Genomic DNA, 22,433 nt, shown 5'->3' on the forward strand with positions numbered 1-22,433 from the left:
AAAGTGGGAGGACATAAAGAAAGAACAAAGCAAAAAGTTCATTAGGAGGATAGATTCTTAAGTTAAAGAACAAGGTTGACCAAGAAACATTGCCTGCTTAAGTAAAGCAAAATCTGAGACGATCCGCTTTCTAATTTTCAACATTTCACAGAGGAACCCGTGTGTTTTCTTTTATCTGAAGTCTGGTACTGTATTGAAGTTGGGATAAAAACAGAAGATAAAGCAAGAATATGAACATTACAATCCACAGAAGATAAAGCAAGAATATGAACATTACAATCCACATCAAGCCAAGGCATAAACATAGTAAAATAGGCTACACTTTGGATCAGCTACGGCAACGAGCAATAGCACTGCATCCACGGTTGTAGGGGTTACTCTCTGCACCTGGCTTGCAGTTGTAGTAGGACGCACCTCTCCGAGAGCATGGCACAGTGTTTCTCTGCAGAGCTCCATAGCTGATGTATTGTGAGGTGGCCAGTATCCGCCTGTTGATCTCAGAGTCCATGTCAAACTCATCATCAGCCATGCACTCCGCAATCGAACCCGGGCAGCGGGTTCTGCCTGGAACCCAGCTCAACCTGTGATCGCTGCCTGCATGGACGGTCCAAGTGGAGATGATCAGAGTTGCCGTGAACATGTAAAAGGCGAAGAGAAAAATGGAAGAGGAATTGGCCATAGTTTTTGCTCTGTTTTGCTGTCTTGGCCTATACAAGAAAATAGAGTAGTTTTGGTTGCCAACTTGTTTTAAAGTAGTTGAGTCTCAATCTTGGACTCGGTTTTATAATAATAAGAACAAGTGAATAAAGCTAACCTAAGAAGGAACGAAAAGCTAATTTAATGGAATGGGATGCTCTTTTCTTCAACGAGGCTAATTACTTTATTGACCCTCACCACACCAGTTCAAACTTCTTGTAATTGCTACAAAGAAAGCTGAAATTGGATGAACCTGGGACTTGTTCAAAACCTACCAAGAAAAGGAAATCAACCACTAACTAAAATAATGCTGCTAGATTAATTACGTCAAATCCAAAGCATCTTCTTAGCCTTTGTGAAATAAAAAACAAACAAAAAAAACAAAATGTAGAAACGATCCAAGTTTTGTGATTTACGCAATCGTTTTTACTTTTTATCAACAAACCGAGTACAAGTAGACGGTAGACTCATGAAAATATATATAATTTATTCCAATCGTTGACATTGATATTGTTTTTGAAAATTCGTGCCAGCCAGCACTTACAACAACTTGGAGTCACTTAGGCCGACTTTAAACAACAGATTTAGACTTCAGGCTTCATCTATATGCACAGACTATTCTTTTTAACAACAGCTTTTCTTAATTCTATATAATAACCCAGTTGGCCAGCTCGGGGTGCGAAAACAAAAGGAATTGCATGGTGGTTTGGGGCACGAGTCTTTTTTTTTTTTTTTTTGTTGCCCTTTTCTTTAAGTTCATGGAAGGGCGAGGAAGAGAGTTCATGAGAATATATTTAAAGAGTATATCCAAGCGGCTATACTCCTACAATACGCTTCACAATCTTCTTGAAGTTTACAAGGTTAGCATTGGTTAACTGGAGCAAGTGATTGTGCACGAGTTTTACTCATAACTCAGAAAAAAGGAATTCACAATACTGGATGTTGTTCATGGCAGGATCCACGCCTTCGTAACTCGGAAAAACAGAGGCCTAAAGTCCATCATTATCAGGGAACCAATTGATTCAGTACGTGTGCCTCGCCTAACCTCATCATTATTGAATTTTATTTAAATGGCAAAGTTGCACAAGTGAAGAAAACCTTTCAATTGCGTTCAGATGTCTAGTCATACATTCTTCAACAGTAAATGAATATATACACAAGTCCCTTGGTTATGTCACGACTCAGGGGAGGATATCTGTATGGCAAAGACGTTTAAAGGGGTAAAAAATATATTTAGAGCGTGCTGCCCGGCTATACTCCTTGTATGGAAAAATATATTTATAGAGTATAGCCAGACGGCTATACTCTTTAAATAAATAAAAAATATTTAAACAGTACAGCCGGACGGCTATACTATATGAATAAACAATATTTTAACAAGTATAGCCGCGCGGCTGTACGTTTTGAATAAAAAATATATTTAAAGCGTATAGCCGCGCGGCTGTACGCCTTGAATAAAAAATATATATAAAGCGTGTAGCCGCGCGGCTGCACTTCTTGAATAAAAAAATATATTTACAGAGTATCGCCAAGCCGCTGTACGCCTTGAATACAAAAATATATTTACAGGGTATAGCCGGTTTAAATAAAAAATATTTAAATAGTCTAGCCGCACGGCTATACTCCTTGAATAAAAAAATATTTACAGAGTATAGCCGCGCGGCTATATACTATGAATAAAAAATATATTTGAAGAGTATAGCCACTCGGCTGGACTTCTTGAATAATAGAAAATACGTAAAAAGCATAGAAAGAAACTTCTTTGTATATATATACATACCAAATATCAAGATTTATTTCCACCGACTTTCAAAATGCAAGATGTTGAGGATATTACAGATGTATTCAATTCCAAGAAAATATTAGAAATTGGGGGAGGGGAAGTGTAAGAATAAGATGATTGCCTCACAGAGGCATCTACAAGAAGAGGTGGCTCCTATCTTTCTAGTTTGCTAAGCAATGCTTCTATTGGTGGCAGCTCCTTGACAATTTGTTGCCAGTCAGGCATGCCCTGCAAAGACATGGGAGTATTACAGATGTATTCTACTCCAAAAACAACAAAAAAGAAAAAGGAAAAGGAGACGAAGACATTCGGAATTTAAGTTTTCCTTTTAGGTCACCAGTTTAAACGTTTAGTGTATGGTGTCACGGGACGAGCGAGCGGCGCTGCGCGGCGGAAGCGAAACACAAATTCTCGCCACTCAAAGCACTCCCGTGTGGCCCAGGATCCCTTCGGATCCCAGTCAGCCTTCTCCCACTTCATGATCTTCATGACTCTCACAACTCCGCGAGAGGTTTACCTTCAGGTGTTGTCTCTTACTAGACAACGAGTCACACTACCGTCTGACTATACAATCACTCCGCATCCGGCAACGAACCCTCGACGCCCATACATCAAGCGTTGCATAAGACACGTCAACTGCATCGACCACGTCGCATGCTTTCCTCATGTCTCGCTCATGCCCAAGTCAAGACATAGCGATCTAACACACCATCGGTTTACCCACACTTCTGTCGGTCATTCCTTTAGCGTTCACGATAGCCCACATCCTCAAGCTATACACGCAAGCTGTCATACTTGCATGTCGCCCAAGCCTTGGCGACATATATATTCCGAATGTCCCACATAACCATCTATGCATTGCATGGGGTCGCAACCCATGCGTACCGGCATCCGAATATCTTCCTTCAATATTAGACAAGGCCGAACCCAAGCCAAGTCCATCGAGTATTGTCATATGTCTCGCTAGCCGATGGCATAGCGAATGCCATATGTTGACCTCACTCTTTCCAACGATGCGCAATACGAACGGCCCCGCGTGTTCGTACTGTCCTCGGGAATTCCTTTCCTTCGGAGGCACAGATTATCCTTTAACAATCTTATGCCCGCCCTTATGACTATCTCCAATGTCATAAGGATGCTCGCTTAGTGCCACAAGGGTGTAAGCACCAGGGGTGGTGGAGAGCATGACACCATGTCACCCCCTATATAGCATTTTATGCATTTAGCCTTCTGCCAGGAGGGAACATCACCTATGCACGAGGAGTCATAATTGGGCATAACTTCTTCATACGAACTCCGAATGGCAAACCGTCAGTTGCGTTTCATGCGTCTCGACATCACGAACATATTCCGTATTTTGGGTTTCCTCAGATTCCTCCCGTAACCTTCGGAAATACCCAAAATACCCTTTACAAGTGCAACTCGGCCAACACCTACCATTCTAGCTCTTAAGCTATCGCCCGTCCACACTTGGACTACCTCATAAGCGCATAGATGTCCCAACGGAGTCACGGTAACACTTGTCTAAGTGCGACCCGTGACAATGGGCACAGAATGGAAAAGAACTCCGTTTTAGGGTGAATATTATTTGAAATGAAATGCAGGAAATCCTGAATGTCAGCAGTGGGGGATCAGAAACTCAAATCCTGAACTTGAATAGCCATATATGCACTTACTTTGCCTGACCTTCGAACCCGACCATCTAGGCGCAGTATAATATAGACATCCTCACCAGGAGTAACTCCTTCAGACTTTTGCTGATCCCTTATCCACCTAAACAAGCATTATGAAATCTTTAGCCATACAGAACCAAATAATGCAAATACACATGAAACATTTTGTCATTTAGAATAATAAATTGGTGGTGAAGCGTGGAGGCAGTATAGAGTAGCATGTAACCTTTCCCATTCTGAAGGGGATACAACCTCAGCCTTGAACCGAATTTCAGCTTTTAACTTTGACTTCGCAGTTATAGATTGAGTTCGTTTCTCGAATTCTTCCTACCATGGAGCCATTAGATTGTGTGAAGAATGAAGTAAACTATTGAAATCTAAAGCTTGTTTAGGAAATTCACCTAGTTCTAGAAGGATGATGCTTGCAAGCAAACTATAGATGGGAGACTCTGCAACTTACCCCAATGGAAGGAAGAGCCGCAGCTGCCTTTGAAGGTGCACCGAAGCCTTTCTTCTCTATTTGAGGTGCCCTAACTTCATCCCAGATGACAGGAACTAAAAGAACACCCCTTCTTAGGAGCTCGGTTCGAAACCTCGCTGCCTGCTGGATACTTAAGGAAACAGTCGCCTTCTTCCCTGCTAAAATAACCTAAATCATAGACCTTATCTAATCATTGGCATATTCCAGATAATGAAAACAGAAAACAGATGTAGAGAACAAAATGCACTGCACCAACGTACAACCAACATAGACATATTCCAGAAATTGGAATAAGTAAGCATTGGTACTCACAGGCCTAACAGTGTCTCGCAACTGCACAAGTTCAACAATCCTATTGGTGGAGAGGCGCAACGGCAACCTCGATAGATTTTCATCACGAGATATTTGTGTAAGTTGTTCCTCCTCCTTCTTGTTTTCCCATAAAAATAACGCCACAAGAACAATAAGACCTGTAGATTACTGATTCAAAAGCTTAGTCATGTTAAAAAGCAGGTCACAAAAACAAAAGTTCAGTCAATATCGTACTCAATTCTTTACTTTCCTAAGCAATTGAAAGAAGATATAACTGTCAATGAACATCCAACCCAAAAAGACCGATGTAGGATTATTCTTTATAACAAGGTTATCTCATCAAAGGCACTATATATGGATCAACTCAGTACTTTTGTACCAAAAAATAGGGGAAAAACCATACTTTTTATATGCAAGTAAAAGCACTAGATGTTACCTCCAATGTTAATAACGACATTGCCAGCAGTTTCCCAGAGATCAGGAGCATCATCACCACCTGAAATTGCACGGAACAGCCTGGGTACAGTAAAGAACGTTGAGATTCCTGCAGCTGCCGAGAACGCCACATAGAAGAATCTCCTAATTCCACGGAATGGTGCTTGGACTTCACTAATGAGTTTGAGATCTCTCCTAAAACTGTAGCCTATATCTTCCCCACCTAGTCTAGCCTGTACAAATAATAAATAATTGTTAATAAGGATGTCCAAGGATGGAAGAAATCATAGCAAGTTTTCAACAGTAATTAACAGCTATTCATGTGATTCCATCACTTTCATACTCCAACCCGTTGAAAGAACCAGAGGATGAGATGCACTCTAAAGTCTTTACAGTACAAAATAACTGTCAAAGCATCCATAGTATCCAAATGAAGTAAAACAATGTAAATGTGAACAGTTTGAACTTTGAGTTTAGTAACAAACCTCTTCCTGCAATTCCTTAAATTCAGGCAAAGCTCTAAAAGAGGCCAAGTCAGGATCATTCAAAATTGTGCCGAATTTGAGGTTATATTCTCTCAAAGCAGTACGTAGACAATCAGCAGCTTTCCTTCCTTCCCCTCTTCCTCAAAATGGGAACAAAAAACAATATCCATCAGCCTACCCAAGAATTAGTTAGGGCTAAATTCTGGATTAGTTTCAGATAGAAAAATATAAACTTCAGGCATTTTAGATAGAGAAATCTGATCAGGTTTCATGCTTGATAATCGGTACAGTTATGGAGTTTGTGATTGGATAAAGGTCTTTCCTGAATACAAATGATAAGATACAGAGGAAAGCCAATGAAAAAGCTCTGAAATTCTTACTTATAGGCGTGACAGCAGGCTTTATTATACAGCGCAGCTTGGACTTCAATTGGGTTGGGATCTAAACTGAGTGCTGTTTCAAACTGAACTAAAGCATCTTTAACCTGAAAAGTGCAGGATCGTGGCCATGATATCAATCAAATACTTTCATACACCAAAAAGACAGTTTCTTTTCAGCAACAATAAATTTCTAAACGTATAAAATTAAAGAACCAACTGCAAAGATACGATATTTCTGCTTGATAGCCTTAAAGAAGAACAATTTTAGCTCATATATTATGGGAAAACAAAAAGGAATCACCGAAATTCAGCATACCCGTCTCACGAAAACGTAAACTTAGCTCAGTTAAATTGAAAATTGTAATGGCTCGTAGGGAAAAGGATAATATATACCCGTCCTTTGGAGAAGAGCTGGAGACCCAAATTGACACAAGACTCGGCGGTCTCTGTATTGGCATCAGTGGACTGAGAAGTTGAAGAAGAAGAGCAGGAAATGAGAGAGATACCGGCCAAGTTCTTATGGATTTGCAAATGGGTAAGGGTTGTTCTGCCGGGAAGCCACGGCCTTGTTCTTGTTATTGGGTTCGAGAAGGAGAGCCATTGCTGGTGCAGAGCCAGAGTAGCCACAGCCATTGAGGGAGTTTTACCAACTCGCACTGTCAACCGTTAACAGTCTATCAAGATAGCGAAGAAAATCCAGTGTCATCTCTGCATCAACAGAACAAGATCCTAGCCGTCCGTGCATGGGAATGCTTTTTTCCTGTTCTTTTTTAAATTATTGTCATATTAATATATTTGTTTTTTTAATGGTAGAAAAATTGGTTCTTTTAAAGGTATATTATGAACCAGAGTTGGCCAAACAAAGTCCCTCCAATTCTAAAAGGTAACTCTACCCTGGTTTCAATCTGCCCCATCCATCCAATTAACACAAGTGATTATCAAATGACTAGACACAAAACAAAAGGAATGGATTCCATTGACACCAAAAGCTAGTCTAGCCCAAATAAGCTAAAGTTGAAACCCTAGAAAAGTAATAATGCATTATGCGTTATGCATGTGTACTTTTATACCACAAAAACCCTTTTCTCTGATAGAGAGCAACCAATCACCTACTATCCAATGAACTGTGAGGCTCAGCTTGGCCAAGCAACATCCTATTTGAATCAATACACCATATGACTATATAATTTATATGCTTGTGCAGAAACAGTAAATTCCAGCACTGGATGTCGCCGCGCCGCATCCGCATTTCCAATTCCAAAAGCAAAAATAGCATCATAAACATGTTGATGTTTGTTAATTTGTTTACGTCTTTTCTTTTCAGCATCAATTATGGTGCTTCTTCTTGAAGAATAATGCTCATCCACAAAACCCTATGAAATCAAATGAAATAGCTTTCTTCTTTTCGGTCCTTTTTGTCTTACTGTAAGATTTAATAGCGCTTTCACATGTAAATGTTTTGATTATTTCGTTCGGGTGAGTGCAGGAGGGGGATAGCGGTAGGCATTCATCAGAAAGTGGATGGATCGATGCCTTGGTGGAGGAGGAGTATTTAGAACCTGCAGATGGTACCATGCATATGTATCGGCATAAGATTATATACCAACTGCCAACGGAACATTTCTCTTGTCATTTTGAATTGTAGTTAATGATTTAATTAGAGCCTTAGACCCCATGCTACCTCAATCTTATCAGATAGACATTGAGAATGATTCTCGTGCCAAAAAACATAATTGAGCTAATTTTTTAAGAACCCGGATCCTCTGTTTGGATTTCCTCTGCTAGGATTGCTGGATATCATATAGTTGTCATTAATATATATATATATATTAATGACAACTATATATATACTCAAGAAATAGTCACATGCATGCTGTTGATCTGATCTGATCTGTTTGGGCCTTAGGCTAGCTGACGAAATAGTTACCTGATCAGTGATCACACAAAGATACTGCCATTCTGAGCATGATTGTATTCAAGAAATAAGGATATCCAAACTGGATATGGATGGTGGATAACCATGAAAGAAGGCACCCCAAGATTACATATATGGGATCATAGGGCTCATAATTTTATTATTTATTTATTTATTTATTGTATGGTTAGTGAGTGAGTGCTGAATATCATAGAGAGAATACTTCCAAAGCAAAGCAGATATTGGAGATGGAGGAGGGCACCATAAATTTTGAGTGGAAGCTAGGCACGCCCCCACCATAATTTTAGCAGCACAAGCTGACCTTGGAAAATCAAGCTCAGTATAGTTTACTTTCTTCTACGCCATCAACAACTTGCCTGGTTTAGAAAAAGATTTCAATCTTACTACTACAACCATGTCTACATACAACTGTCATGCAGAGGAAGAAATATCAATTAAACATATGGGACTTTTCGTACATTTGTTTCTTAATTAAAGATGCTGACGATGACACTAGTTAATTGGTCTCCCATTTTGGATGAGGATGTTTTTTTCTTTCTTTCTGCAGGGCAGTCGGCAGCCCTCTTGAGCATCTTGATCAACTCATTGAATGGCTGAGATTGTTCCTTGTTTTCGTTCGTCACTATAGAAAAAGCCTATCTATCGATCGATCAAATCCCAACATGTAAACAGAAGCAGCAATTACTTGTAATCGAATTCAATGTCCTAAATATGGTAGTTAGGAATAACTTTAGGGTTAATGGGGGTCGTGTGATGCTTGAATGACCTGACCTTTTGATGCCTTCACTGCAAGTGCAACTTGCCTTTTTGGTTGGTTTTAAGTGCTAATTTTTCTGGTGCAGGTACAGCTTGTTAACCACTAAGTACATATTGCTATAGAGACTTAATGCAGAAGCAGAGGAACAGACGGGGCTTTCTTTCTTCTTCTTTTTTTAATTTGTGTTTTACACGTCACATTCTGTTCTGAGAGATAGAAGGGAACAGATACTACTAGAAAGAAAGTTACTGGTTTTTTAGCTTTCCCTACGCACGCACACTTTGATTGACACAAGAAGAAGAGCAAAAAAAACTCTCTCTCTCTCTCTCTCTCTCTCTCTCTCTCTCTAGCATGCGGACAATCCATGATGTAAGAATCAGATACTTGTGATCTCAGTGTTGTAAATAAAATCAACAGTACTTGAAAATGTACGTCACATTGTCCTGTTGTCAAATTTAAAAGTAGACGCATGATTATGTGCTTTTAATCACCGTCACTCTGTTATCTGTATGAAGGACTTAATCTCCATAGACCCGCCCTCTCCAATTGACTTATCCAAAAAATGAGGATGGTGCATCATGATCATGTTCTATGGTGCACTAGGCAAGAAAATCATCTCAAATTTCATTATTTTACATTTGACAAAGTTGTGATTAATAATTTCTCAAGCAACAGTTTGCCACATGATTAAACAAACATGGGGGGAACTATTCAAGTTCTTCAGTTAAGAATTTCCTAACTTGAAAATCATGCATGTATTGTTTAAAATTCTCATACAAAGGAAATGAATAATAGTAGAAGCATCATAAACACATCATGCATTCCATGCAGACAAATTGCTATATCTGATGCATGCTTTACTAAATTATATATAATTACAATTTCTACAAATCATATGTAGGGGCCAGATTGTTCAGATTTCTGCATATCATATGTAGGGGCCACATTTTGGATGTCGTCAGCACCAACTGTTCCCAATTAGGTTGCAGTGATGTGGAAAGAAAAAGAAAGAAAAAAGAAAAGAAGAGAATTAAAAATGCAATGCACCTGTGAAAATCATCTAACACTGCCAAACTCTATATATAGACCCTCCTATTGGTTTCTAAAACTATTTAGCAATAAGAGTTTTCTTCTACTCTAGTTTCTTCTGCTTCCTTGATTATAATTAATTACTAACAACATGGATGGGAAGAAACTAGAGTACAAAGGTGAGGAGGCATTGAAGGAGATTGAGAGGCTCACAGCCAAGGCTGATAAAGTTCAGTGCAAATTTCTAAAAGAGATCTTAACACGAAATTCGAAAACTGAGTATTTGAGTAAGTACATGATGGGATCAAAAGATGTATCAGCTTTTAAGCAATGTGTCCCAGTCATTACTTACAAGGCCATTCAGCCTTACATCCAAAGAATTGCTAATGGTGAAGACTCTTCTCTCATTACTGGCCACCCAATAACTGAAATGTTATGCAGGTATCTCTGGTTTTCCTTTGTTCCTCTTTGATGGGTTCTTTACTTGTGTTTACATGTGATCAATTTTGATGTACTTTGCTTATGGCATTTTGCAGCTCAGGAACTTCAGGCAGAAAGCCTAAGATGATGCCATCGATCGCAGAAGATCTGGATCGTCGAACCTTTCTATATAATCTCATTATGCCAATCATGAACCAGTTAATTAATTACAACTTCTCTCTTCATTCACATCTCATGCATTACTATGAACATGAAATACATCCCCTCTAGGAGGGAACCACAATATTTGTGCATATATTCGTTTTAAGTAAAGATAGCCTCCTTTACCCTTCTTTTGACCAAATTCTTTGCTAGCGATAATAAATTATCCCCATTGTTAAAAAGTTTAGCTAATCTTCCTTATCCAACCACTGTGCTTGATTGTGTACAGTTGAGAACATGGCCTGATGATGGGACATGTTATCCTCTTCAAGGCTATTAGCCTAAAAATGTTATCCTCTTCCATTTTGATGCGCAAGCCACTAACCGAAAGATTAAAGTTAATATGTTGATGCAAATGTGTGTTAGGTCAATTGGTCATGCAATAAGCCCGTCCCTTGCACAAGTTTGAATTTCTCTTTTTGTAGATTAGATTAATTTAGATTAGGTTGGACTATCGCTTGTATAACATATTGATAGTTGTCAAGGGCAAGAACTGTAAGCTGGTCATGATTTTGATTACAATTGTTCCCATGTGTTCGATATTCTAAATATTGCAGGTATGTCCCTGGTCTAGACGAGGGCAAGGCTATGTTCCTCTACTTTGTGAAGGCAGAAATGTCAACACCTTGTGGTTTGCCAGCTCGAACGGTGCTTACCAGCTACTACAAGAGCAGCCACTTCAAGTACCGGGGGCTCGACCCTTTCAACAACGGCACAAGCCCGGACCAGACCATTTTTTGCAATGACAGCAACCAAAGCATGTATTGCCAGCTCTTATCAGGCCTTGTCCACCGCCACCAAGTCCTGCGGCTCGGGGCCGTCTTTGCATCCGCTTTCCTACGAGCGATTTCGTTCCTTGAACGTAATTGGGTCAATTTTTGCAATGACATACGTACTGGACAATTAGACCCTTCTATCACAGACTCCGAATGCCGTTTATCGATGGCTCCCCTGCTTTCTCTGCCTAATCCTAGTTTAGCGGATGAGATTAAGGACATTTGTAGCCAAACCTCCTGGAAGGGAATTCTGTGCCAGCTTTGGCCTAAAGCCAAGTACATTGAGGCTGTGGTCACGGGGTCCATGGCACAATATATACCGGCTTTAGAGTACTATAGCGATGGAAAACTTCCCTTAGTTTGCACCATGTATGCTTCCTCAGAGTGCTACTTTGGTGTCAACTTGGAGCCCCTCTGTGACCCTGCTGACGTGGCGTTTACCCTTTTGCCCAATATGGGATATTTTGAATTCATACCATTGGGAGAGAACGGGACACGGCTCATGGACATAGATGAGGACGAGGAGGTGCGTAATGATAAGCTTGTTGATTTGGTGCAAGTGAGGCTTGGCTGCTATTATGAATTGGTGGTTACCACTTTTGCTGGTAAGATATATATATATATATATATTTCTAGCACTAGGTAGTTTTAATTTTTCAAAGATGGATTGATTTGGATTTGGATTTGGATTTGGATTTAATCAGGATTATATCGTTATCGAATTGGCGATGTGCTCCAAGTGACTGGATTTCACAACGAAGCGCCACAATTTAGGTTCATTTGTAGGAGGAATGTTGTTCTCAGCATCGACAATGACAAAACCAATGAAGAGGACTTGCACAAAAGCATAAGTGTAGCCAAAAAATTGCTAGAGCCCTTCAATGCTCTGCTTGTGGAGTACACTAGCTATGCGGACACGTCACATTTGCCCGGTCACTACGTCTTGTATTGGGAGATCATACACCATGGATCATCAGTGGTGGATTTGGACTCTTCAACACTTGATGTGGATAAGGTGCTCCAAGAATGCTGCATTGCAGTGGAAGAGGAGCTTGATTACATCTACCGTCGATGCCGCGCACACGACAAGTCGGTGGGCCCGCTTGAGATACGTGTGGTGGAGCCCGGCACGTTCGAGGAATTAATGGACTATTTTATTAGCCAAGGGGGTTCAATCAACCAGTACAAAACTCCAAGGTGCATCAAGTCTAATAAGGCGCTTAAGTTGCTTGATTCTAATGTCAAGGCCTGTTTCTTTAGTCCAAGGGATCCAAAGTGGATCCCTTAATTATAGGGATACATTACAACTCTTTTTGTTACTCTTCATTTCCCTGCTACTAACTAACAAAGGTAGTGCAATAAGATTTAAATATGCATCTACCATCTCATTCTGCAGAGGATATAAAATAATTATGCACCTTAATTTATTTGATGTTTGTCTTTGTATCATCATTTTAATTCTATGAAGGGGAAAAAAAAAAAAAAAAAAAAACGTATGCTCAAGTTCAAGTGTTGTCTTGGTCTAATTACTTGCTAGCTTGCATGAAAAAAATAAATATCAATATATACCAGACATAAATTCGAACGCTAATAAAATCAACATCTGTTCTTGCTTTTGTTAGATCAAATTTTTTATGTTTTTAATCCGTATAACTAAGAAAACTAATTTTGGGATACAGAGAAACAGTCAGTTTTAAGCACCTCTGGTTTTTGGCTTTGGTGTGGACATGAAGATATTTGAATTGGATTGGATAGAGCCGTATATACAATGCGCTGACATAAAAAAAAATTGGGTGGCAGCAATTCATAGATTTTACGTGTACAGCAAAAAAGCATAACAAAGAAAAAAGTAGTTACGGAGAATTGTACTCGGTTGTACAAATTTATACTTACTTGACATTATCGATCATTTTAGTTTTCGAATAAAATTGTGAGGATGTGAAGAAATGTTCGATGTCCTGACAAAAATATGGCACTCATGAGTTTACAAAGACAGCTCACTCCACAATGGCCGGTTCAATTGCAACTTTATGCAGCTCCACAAATTATCAGTGGTCATAAAGTGTTTGTTGTGTTGTGTGTGTGGGTGTGTAAGCGTGCACCCAACATGCGCATGCAAACTATATCTATATGTCAAGCAAAGCAAGGATCGAGAGCTGTTTCTGTATATTTGGGCGCTTGGGGTTGGAGGAAAATATATCAAGGAATTCAATTTTGCTGTTTACTGCTACTTTTACCCTAAAGTTTGGGCTTTACATTTACAAAACGTGCCCCATTATTGACACACTGAGTCACCATGCATTACCCCTCTTGAAATTTTCAAATCAAGTGATAGGAAATCGAAAACTGCACTCCTGGGCCGCCCCGCCCGTGAGTTTAATTTCTTTTCCCGTAGATTAAAGTAGTTAAAACATTACTTTATAATAATAATAATAATCATAAAAGTAAAAAGATAGGAATCTATAGCAAGTGAATATTCACAGTAGCTAAATTCTTACAAATTAAGATTAAGATTTATATAAGTTAGTGGTAATTAAGAAGTGAAACCTAATGAAATGCTCAGCACAGGACTAATCTTTCATTAATTAAGAACTAAGCTTAAGATTTTGTAAGTTCACAGGGATATCAAAAGAACAACTTTGGGGAAGGGTTAAATCTCTTCCCCACCACATAAAGTGCTGCCAAATTACCCCACTTCTCAGACAACTTTACGGGCCAGAGAGACCGGAAAAAGGAGAAAGCAACTACTTAACTACCATAATGTTCATAATCACCAGAAAATAATCAATAGATGGAGTGGATATCATGTGATTTGGTAGCTTTCTTTTCTGGGAGATAATAATGTTATCAGGAAGAGGGATTCGAACACAGAGACTTCTAAATTTTTATTTATTTCTGGGTTGGAGAGCGTAACTATGGAAAAGAAAAGAAAAAGAAAACTTGCTACACCCTTAATAAGTGAGGGCGTGCCATATATTATCCTTGATATAATTACTACATAGTCGAATAAGAATCAAGACTTTATTTATAATAGTCTCAAGATTCATGGTGACATACATATATATTAAATTCTAATCACGCACTGCAATTAAAATTGCAGCCCTGATTATTTGTGAGTGTATCACGTTCATTTATAGCCTCCTCTTCCTCCTCCAGCCACGGTAACGTAGGTCCTTGCAATTTTGCCATTTGCACCTTGAGGAAAAAATCGGCCGTGCAGGGATTCATTGCCTGTTCCGTACACAATCCGCAAGATCTCAGGTGGCGTCCTTGCATACGATAGCGAATTCACATCTGCTGACAGAACGTTACTGGTGGTTTTATTCTCAGCCCCAAGCGTTACGGGTACTCTGATGCCTTCATCTTTGTTGCCACTCTTGCCCAGCTTGTTCCTCAGCGCCGATATTCGGTTCGTGAACTCAGCCACCGTCAGGAGATATGGAAGCACGGTCTGACTCCCTCTTTCATACAGTAGTGTGCGTATCACTGCATCTTGTCCGGCCTTAACACCCAAAAGTGATGCAACCAACTACATATTATCATATAGTACGTATAGATATAATTAGATTACGAATTGTAACGTGGAACTCACGTAGACTTTTATTTTGTATGTTTTAATAAACGTATGGAGATAATTTCAATACGCATGTGTTGATAAGCATAATCAGAATCGAAATATAATTAATTTCAATATCACTTTTAGGGAAGGGATAGTAATTAGCATGGCCATGACGTACTCTGCGAGAAGCAGGGGCGGTGAGGTTTGGAAGGGTGCCAACATAACCGGTGAGTCCAACGTAAGGGATCAAATAGGATGCCAACAAAAAGTTGATTGAGTTTGCATACGGGTCAAATGGAGGTATTAGAGTGAAGCCCACTGCTTCGTCAAAAAATTTTGCGAAATTCTGACGCCTAAGATTTAACAGAGGCCTTGGAAATCCTCCTACTGTTCGAACAATTGCTCTGCAAATTTGTCAATAAATATCGTTGTTATTTTTAAAAAAAAAATAAAAACATATATCACGAGCAGATAGTAAAGCGGAAATCAAGTGTATAAATTAATTATACGAACATACGTTACTCGCAAGGAATTTTTAGTTAAAGAGATTAATAACATTTATGCCTAGAGATGAATGGACAGACCTGATATGACCAACTTCTTGATAAGCGAATTCCTTGATGATAGGAGCAACAAGAATGTCGAGATTGGCCTTACGAGCACCAGCAGGAGGCGGACCTCCTTGAGCCAAATTTGGACTGACATCGTCGAGCCCTTCGCCAAGAGCACCATTCAGAAAGAACTCAGCCTCCATGAATTCCAAGTTCAACGAAAACTGAACCAGGTCAGTGTCGGTGGCTGCCTGACCTGAAGCAGTCATGACCTGGAAGCTGAGAATATCCAATGCAACAAGAAATACATAAGGCACTAATGAAACAATAAGATATTGAACAAGTAGCCATTGCTAGCTACCAAAACTTGATGCAATATGAATCAATCAATACTAATTAGAACAATTTATATATTGAGTGAATGAAGCAAAACCAATGTGCATGAATTGATAATGCACGCATAAGTAAACGTAGGGTGTACAAAGTTAGATAAGTCTAGCACTGTGACTGTGCGTAGGGTATGGCACGATATATATATAGGGTGGTTAAAGAGGCTAACCAAACTCTGAACTCAACCTCTATCTTCTTAAAATTAATGGATGAGATTAACCTAGGGCAACAATGTCAAGTTTATTAATCGTTTGTTTAACAAAGTTCATGTGTGTTAGCAAGCCTTAATCCCGTCCCGTCCTCCGTCCCACATGCCTAACTTCAATAAACAGCCTTAATTTTCATACATTATCAACACAGTTGGTGTCTATTTTAATTTCCACTTAATTGTGGGTACAAATGAAGCTGTACAAAAAAGATGGCAGGTCGATGAGATGATGACGACGACCCATCTTCGAAAACCCAATTAGGTTAGGTACTACCGTACGTAGTAGGTGTTGTCCGATCAAAAGCCAACTGTTGCTTGCTTCGGCTCATCGTCAACATTGATAAACATTCTGAGAGGATCTTGCTCGACGTTAACAAATGAGAAATGAATATTGTGGTGTTTATATTTTTAGTCAGAGTGAACGTTATTGTATTTGTATAAGGAAAGGCCACAGTTTAAGTTAGGCCTCAAGACAAGACCCATCAACGCTTTCTTCTGCAGTGCTACTATTTTCCTTCTCTCTCTGTAGGCGTTGTTGGGCTCGTTGCATTGTTTCGGCTCTTTAATATTACATTTGATTTTTTTCAAACCCAAACCAAAACCGGGAAAAACACAAAAAACAAAAAACAAAAAACCTCAAGTACATACAAAAGTGATCATTTTGAGACTTTTAGCTAAGTTGTTAATATTAGTTATCCATGCACTTAGGGTTTGTTTGGAAGTGAGTCTGGATATAGGGAGGTGCTTTCCATATAATCACTTTAAGTGATTATGGGGAGAAGCGTCTGTCATGTGCTTCTCCATAAAATCACTTAAAACAACTTAAAGTGATTATATTGAGAAGTGATTATTGGTCTATCCAAAGTTATGTGTTTGAATATGCAAACAAGGTCTCTAGTCCAGTGAAAAATTACTCTTTACATTTAAGTGGTATTAGGTTTGAACTCACATGGCACCTTGGTAGTGTGTGTGTGAGAACCCCCCTCCCTCCCTTTTTCTTTTATAGTTTACACTATCGCTTGTTTTGAAAAAAAGAGAGAGTAAGGATTTAATGAAATAATCCAATTATAAGGGGTTGACAAACTTAAAAGCAATTGGTATAATTTTAAAATATATATAAGTCACGTACAAAAAATTCATACAATAACAATTCGTAATTCATTATTACACTCATGGATTGAAATTCATAAACACGAACAACATGATTATAACGATACGTATTGGTCTCAGTTAATGATTTATGTGCTAGCTAGCTTAGAGACAAGCACTGATTGGGTGGTCTTATAAATCATTAAGAGATACTAATACTCATTAAGGAAGCGCCTTGCAATGTTGCCATTTGCACCTCGAGGATAAAATCCTCCTGGCACAGACTCATCGCCAGTTGCATACACAATCCTCAGGATCTCAGGTTGTGTTCTCGCATACGACAGCGAATCCAGGTCAGCCGACAAGACGTTGCTACAAGTCCGATTCTCAGCCCCGAGCGTCTCGGGCACTATGATGCCTTCATCTTTGATGCCACACCCGCCAAGCTTGTTCCTAAGCCCAGAAATTAGGTTGGTGAAATCAGCCACTGTGAGTCTGTACGGAAACACCTTCCAATGAGCCATCTTATACAGCAAGGCACGTATCACTGCATCTTGTCCAGCCTCCACCCCCAAAAGTGATGCCACGAACTACGCACAAATTAAGAGTGTTAGTTAATAGTTAATTACTTTGATAAATAAATACTTAATAGAGATTCTTACTCTACGGTTAGTTGGCTCAGTGAGGTTTGGAATGGTGCCAACATAACCTACCAGTCCCACATAAGGGATGGCATAGGATGCGAGCAGAAAATTGACCGAGTTTGCATATGGGTCAAATGGAGGGGTCAACGAGAACCCCGCTGCTTGGTCAAACAATGCTGCGAAATTCTCACGGCTCAGGTTTAACAGAGGCCTTGGAAATCCTCCTATTGTTGTAATAATTGCTCTGAAAATTCATCAATAATACAAGTCGTTGAAGGGATTACAAGTATAATTAACAAGTTAATTCACAATTAGAGAAAATTATACCTGAGATGACCAACTTCTTGATATCCAAATTCTTGGATGATAGGGGCAACAAGAGGGTTGAGATTGGCCTTGTGACCACCAATGGGAGGGGGCCCACCTAGAGCCAAATTTGGACTGATAGCATCGAGCCCTTCGCCAAGAGCACCATACAGAAAAAACTCAGCCTCCAAGAATTCCAAGTTCAACGCAAACTGAATCAGGTCAGTGTCGTTGGCTTCAATGGGTCTGCAGTAATTATAATTAGGAGCGCTGTTAGCACTGATTACCAGGTGATTGAGGGAGATGAGATAATATTCCAATAATGCAACAACAAAAACAAGGGCAGGTCTACCAGCCAAGTAAGATATTGAAGTGGCCATAGAAGATGTGTGTGAACCATGCATACCAACCTTGTTTATATGTATAGAAATGCAAGTCCCCTTGGGGTGGGGAAGATAATTTTAAGGGACTTTGCATTACCAACTTAATTAAAATTAAAGAAATCAATAACGATATTTAGCCATATACCTATTATTAGCATTAATAATATAGATAAACCCTATATATACCATTTAATTTCTATAAACAAATCCAAAAAATGACAAATGGCCTTATTGAATTTAATTTTGATTATTAAATTACTTTGATACCTTATTGATGGCAGTTTTGTAATTTATAAGAAGTTAAAAGCCTCTTTGTTATGTTGTAAATGGGCTTTCGGTGTGTTTCTAAAGTCTATCATATAGGTTTTTTTTATATAATTTGCCCCCCTATATTGAGTATAATAGTGAATCTCCCTAACGTAATTAGTACTTATAGCATCCACAATTGGCTCCCTAAACCACCTCCTTAGATAAATTTTAAGGAGGAATCGTAAAAATGCAACTCCAACAATACTCCCTATCCACCTCCTAAAATAGGGACCCTCTAGGAGCACCTAAATTTGAGGAGAGAGAGAACTCATAGTGGCTCCATATAATTTAATGCTGCTTTATTTAATGTGTATTTCAAACCTTTATTTAATATTAACTATTTTTTATTTTATTTTTTAATAGAGATGGACCAATCAAAAAAGAGTTATAACATTTATGACTCTCCAAATTAGAGAGTATGGTTGGAGTTAAATTTTTTTAGAGAGCTCCTAAAATAGCTTTCTTATATTTTTAGCTAAGAAATAGATAGCATCATTGTGGATGCTCTTAATTAATAATGAGGACGCAAATGGACGATTTGGTAAAAATGTGCTCACTTTACTCAAAGAGTACTCATTGCCATTGTAGTGAAATATAGCATCTAATTAGTTAGTGGTTTGGTGTATACATATATTCACCTAACAACCTTATCTTACACCTAATTCTAAGTGGTCACAATCGAATTAAGGGTTGGAAACAAGTAAGTAAGAGATATTATGAGAAACAAGAATTAACAAGATGCACATCAGTCCAAGCTGCTCACCACGTCACTTACTAGAGATACGAGATTCAATCTAGTTGTTGAACAACTCGATTAACAAGATGCACATCAGTCCAAGCTGCTCACAGGTAGGTAGGTAATAGTTAACCAGTTCATTCTTTTACATGACGAATGCGTGGAGATTAAGAAAAAGCTATCTAATCAGAAGATGCTCCCTTTAATGATGTGTTTGTTAAGGGGTCAAATGCTTCTTAAAATAGCTAATTAATGCATGTTTGAAAAGAGGGCAAATTTTACCTAATTAAAAGAGTTTTAAAGTAGTGAGCAAAAATGCTCTCAAACACTGATTGGCTGGTGAAAGTCTAAATCATATATTTAATACCATATATGATTTAGACTTTCACCAGCCAATCAGTGTTTGGGAGAGCAGTGTCTAGTCCAGTAAAAATGAACTTGATTTGCATATTAGTGACCTCAGGTTCGAATCCCCACATGACATTATAAACCCTTATCTTTTGTAATTTTGACTATCACTTATGCTAAAAAGTGATAAAAAAAAAACTATTAAGGAGAATTTAGTCAATTAACTATTCATACAAGCATATGTATCATGTATGCATGAACCAACACAAAGATCGGTTAAAACTGGGAGTGAAATTCCCAAGACTTTTTAACAAAAAATAAATATAAAAAAGTCTCTAAAAGTAAATCTTCAAAATCAAAATTCTAAATTAGGCCCACTAGAACTTTGAGTGAGAGGGCACGCTTAGCAACAGCTTTTATTGTGCAATAACACGCTTAGCACCATCCAAGGTGTTGTTGAGTAACATTGCAACAGTCATTGGGCCGACGCCTCCAGGCACAGGAGTTACCCATCCAGCAACCTTACATGCTTCCTGGAAATCAACATCTCCCACCAATCTATAGCCTGACTTTCTACTCGAGTCGTCTATTGCATTTGTGCCGACATCGATAACTGCAGCACCTGGTTTTATCCAACTACCCTTGATCTGAAATTCAATAGATACACTGATTAACAAAATTTTAAATAGATTTTTCATCGATTTCAAACGTATAGGACAGACAGAAATGATGTTTGCTACACTAACAGATGTCATGTCAGTCATTTCATCGAAGCAATGATACAACTTAGTGAACAGAGGCATTGCCTTACAACTAAGCAGTAAAAACGATGGAAGCACCAGGGCCCAAGAATTTCCTTTTTCCTTCACTTGGGATGAATGGGACGAAACAACCAAGTATACCTATTCTCTTTGTTGCATTTCAGTTTTCTTGTGTAAGCATATCTAAAGGTGTTTGAAGTATTTAACTATGTACAAGTTGTGTGTACTGAAAAATATGGAGCTGTTAGTATATGGCATCTACTGTTCTGTGCTAGTATACCTTGGTCTTCAGCACTATTTTTAACTAGAAATCTCATGGAAATCCAAACAAATATTAAACGATATAAAACATGTATGTCATAAGACAATGTTACTCCATATCAAGGAACAACAATGTGTGAAGTACCTACCATCATTGCCTGCCCTGCTGCAGCAATAACAATGTCCGCTTCACGAATGATACTCTCTGGATCAGGAGAATGAGAATGGACTACGGTAACTGTAGCATCTGCTTTCAAAAGCAGCAACGAAACCGGCAATCCAACTATGTTACTTCTGCCCACCACCACTGCCTTCTTTCCCTTTATGCTTATGCCACTCCGTGACAGAAGTTCCAGACAGCCCTGCAGAGAAAACCATCTCATAAAACAGAACTCCATATATGTGTGTGCGTCTCCATCTATCTGTGTTTGAATACATAACTCAATTGTCTTTGTCTTGCCTTGGGAGTGCAAGGGAGGAATAAAGGTTCTCTGCCTTTCATTGCAAGCTTGCCAATGTTGAGAGGATGAAAGCCATCGACATCCTTCTCAATGCTGATTTCACTCAACACTTTCTCCTCATTTATATGCTTTGGCAACGGAAGCTGAACTAGTATACCTGCCAACAAAATAAAACATACTTTCACGACTAACAAATGAAAATTTAGCACTGGTTTCACTAAACTTGAATTAAAAAATTGGTAATTAACAAGTGAGCCACCATCGTTCAACCAACTAACCATGTACATCGGGATTGGCGTTTAATTCATGAACTTTGGCAATGAGGTCAACTTGGGACACATCCTCAGGGAGGTCAATGTCCAAGGATAGAATGCCGACTTCAGCACATGCCTTTCGCTTCATGCTCACATAGCTTTGGGAGTCCTTTCTGTTCCCTACTATCACTACTGCCAGTCCCGGAACCTAAATAAATCATTGCATAATTGCATAGTCAAAATCAATCCACTAATTAATTACAAAAGTTGAGATAGAGCAGACCTTGCCATATTTCTGGGAGAGATGGCGGACTTCCTCAGCAATTTCGTTTCGGATAGTCTGCGCTATGGCTTTGCCATCGATTATCGCAGCCTTGTGATCTGATTGTGATGCCATTGATCAACCACTCACTCAGTCTTGAAGAGATGAGGGTTTCGGATGAGGAGGAGCTCCAACCTCAATGTGTTACTGTAATCCACTAAAACAAATTATTCACAAATGATTCCAATTTCCAATTGCTACTTGATTCCAGATTTATATTATCACAAATGAATGGCAAACTAATTATGGAACAGATCAAATCCCAAGTTGCTAGCCTTGGAAAGCCATTCTCGTAAACAAAACTAATCGAAAAAGGAGAAGCTAAAAGCATCCGCATAGATTTTCTCTTACCTTGGCCGATTCACGGAGTGATTGGTTGGTGGGTGCTGTCGTTGCCGTTGAGTAGTAGCTACGGTTATGAGAGAGAAAAGTGTGTGAGAGAGAGAGAGAGAGAGAGAGAGAGAGA

The 22,433-nt window shown here is 39.0% G+C and overlaps 5 protein-coding genes and 1 pseudogene across 11 annotated transcripts; 1 reads left to right on the forward strand and 5 right to left on the reverse strand.

Annotated features, from left to right (window-relative positions):
- Positions 1-57: 57 nt before the first annotated feature.
- Positions 58-826, reverse strand: LOC117637864 (protein RALF-like 33). Its single transcript, XM_034372904.1, has one exon. It carries the CDS (start codon positions 677-679, stop codon positions 329-331), a length of 351 nt encoding a protein of 116 aa, XP_034228795.1. The 5' UTR covers positions 680-826; the 3' UTR covers positions 58-328.
- A 1,643-nt stretch (positions 827-2,469) lies between these two features.
- Positions 2,470-7,064, reverse strand: LOC117612165 (protein LOW PSII ACCUMULATION 1, chloroplastic). Of its 4 annotated transcripts, XM_034340917.1 has the most exons (9): positions 6,639-7,064; positions 6,246-6,349; positions 5,866-6,001; positions 5,382-5,613; positions 4,946-5,103; positions 4,613-4,801; positions 4,379-4,479; positions 4,156-4,252; positions 2,470-2,707 (listed from the first exon to the last, which is right to left on the reverse strand). In XM_034340917.1, the coding sequence occupies exons 1-9, from the start codon at positions 6,876-6,878 to the stop codon at positions 2,633-2,635; spliced, it is 1,332 nt and encodes a 443-aa protein (XP_034196808.1). In that variant the 5' UTR covers positions 6,879-7,064; the 3' UTR covers positions 2,470-2,632. The 4 variants fall into 4 exon arrangements, 3 of the variants coding, with proteins under 3 accessions (XP_034196808.1, XP_034196810.1, XP_034196809.1); XR_004583309.1 differs by lacking the exon at positions 2,470-2,707 and having other exon boundaries at positions 4,379-4,475; positions 6,639-7,027; XM_034340919.1 differs by lacking the exons at positions 2,470-2,707; positions 4,379-4,479 and having other exon boundaries at positions 4,168-4,252; positions 4,554-4,801; positions 6,639-7,027.
- A 3,009-nt stretch (positions 7,065-10,073) lies between these two features.
- Positions 10,074-12,898, forward strand: LOC117637858 (putative indole-3-acetic acid-amido synthetase GH3.9). The gene is made up of 4 exons (XM_034372897.1): positions 10,074-10,408; positions 10,504-10,605; positions 11,167-11,990; positions 12,090-12,898. Exons 1-4 carry the CDS (start codon positions 10,119-10,121, stop codon positions 12,671-12,673), a joined length of 1,800 nt encoding a protein of 599 aa, XP_034228788.1. The 5' UTR covers positions 10,074-10,118; the 3' UTR covers positions 12,674-12,898.
- A 1,415-nt stretch (positions 12,899-14,313) lies between these two features.
- On the reverse strand, positions 14,314-15,975 carry LOC117637745 (annotated as a pseudogene).
- Positions 15,976-17,224: 1,249 nt separating this feature from the next.
- LOC117637885 (desiccation-related protein PCC13-62-like) lies at positions 17,225-18,520 on the reverse strand. The gene is made up of 3 exons (XM_034372934.1): positions 18,154-18,520; positions 17,845-18,070; positions 17,225-17,772 (listed from the first exon to the last, which is right to left on the reverse strand). The coding sequence occupies exons 1-3, from the start codon at positions 18,510-18,512 to the stop codon at positions 17,395-17,397; spliced, it is 963 nt and encodes a 320-aa protein (XP_034228825.1). The 5' UTR covers positions 18,513-18,520; the 3' UTR covers positions 17,225-17,394.
- A 1,578-nt stretch (positions 18,521-20,098) lies between these two features.
- On the reverse strand, positions 20,099-22,429 carry LOC117636907 (bifunctional protein FolD 2-like). 4 transcript variants are annotated; one of them, XM_034371634.1, is made up of 6 exons: positions 22,319-22,429; positions 21,929-22,062; positions 21,670-21,853; positions 21,391-21,548; positions 21,080-21,292; positions 20,099-20,555 (listed from the first exon to the last, which is right to left on the reverse strand). In XM_034371634.1, the coding sequence occupies exons 2-6, from the start codon at positions 22,040-22,042 to the stop codon at positions 20,325-20,327; spliced, it is 900 nt and encodes a 299-aa protein (XP_034227525.1). In that variant the 5' UTR covers positions 22,043-22,062; positions 22,319-22,429; the 3' UTR covers positions 20,099-20,324. The 4 variants fall into 4 exon arrangements, with proteins under 4 accessions (XP_034227525.1, XP_034227522.1, XP_034227524.1 ...); XM_034371631.1 differs by having other exon boundaries at positions 21,929-22,114; XM_034371633.1 differs by having other exon boundaries at positions 21,929-22,124; positions 22,319-22,426.
- Positions 22,430-22,433: the final 4 nt, after the last annotated feature.

This window comes from Prunus dulcis, chromosome 8 (assembly GCF_902201215.1).
Source record: "Prunus dulcis chromosome 8, ALMONDv2, whole genome shotgun sequence".
NCBI classification, from domain to species: domain Eukaryota; kingdom Viridiplantae; phylum Streptophyta; class Magnoliopsida; order Rosales; family Rosaceae; genus Prunus; species Prunus dulcis.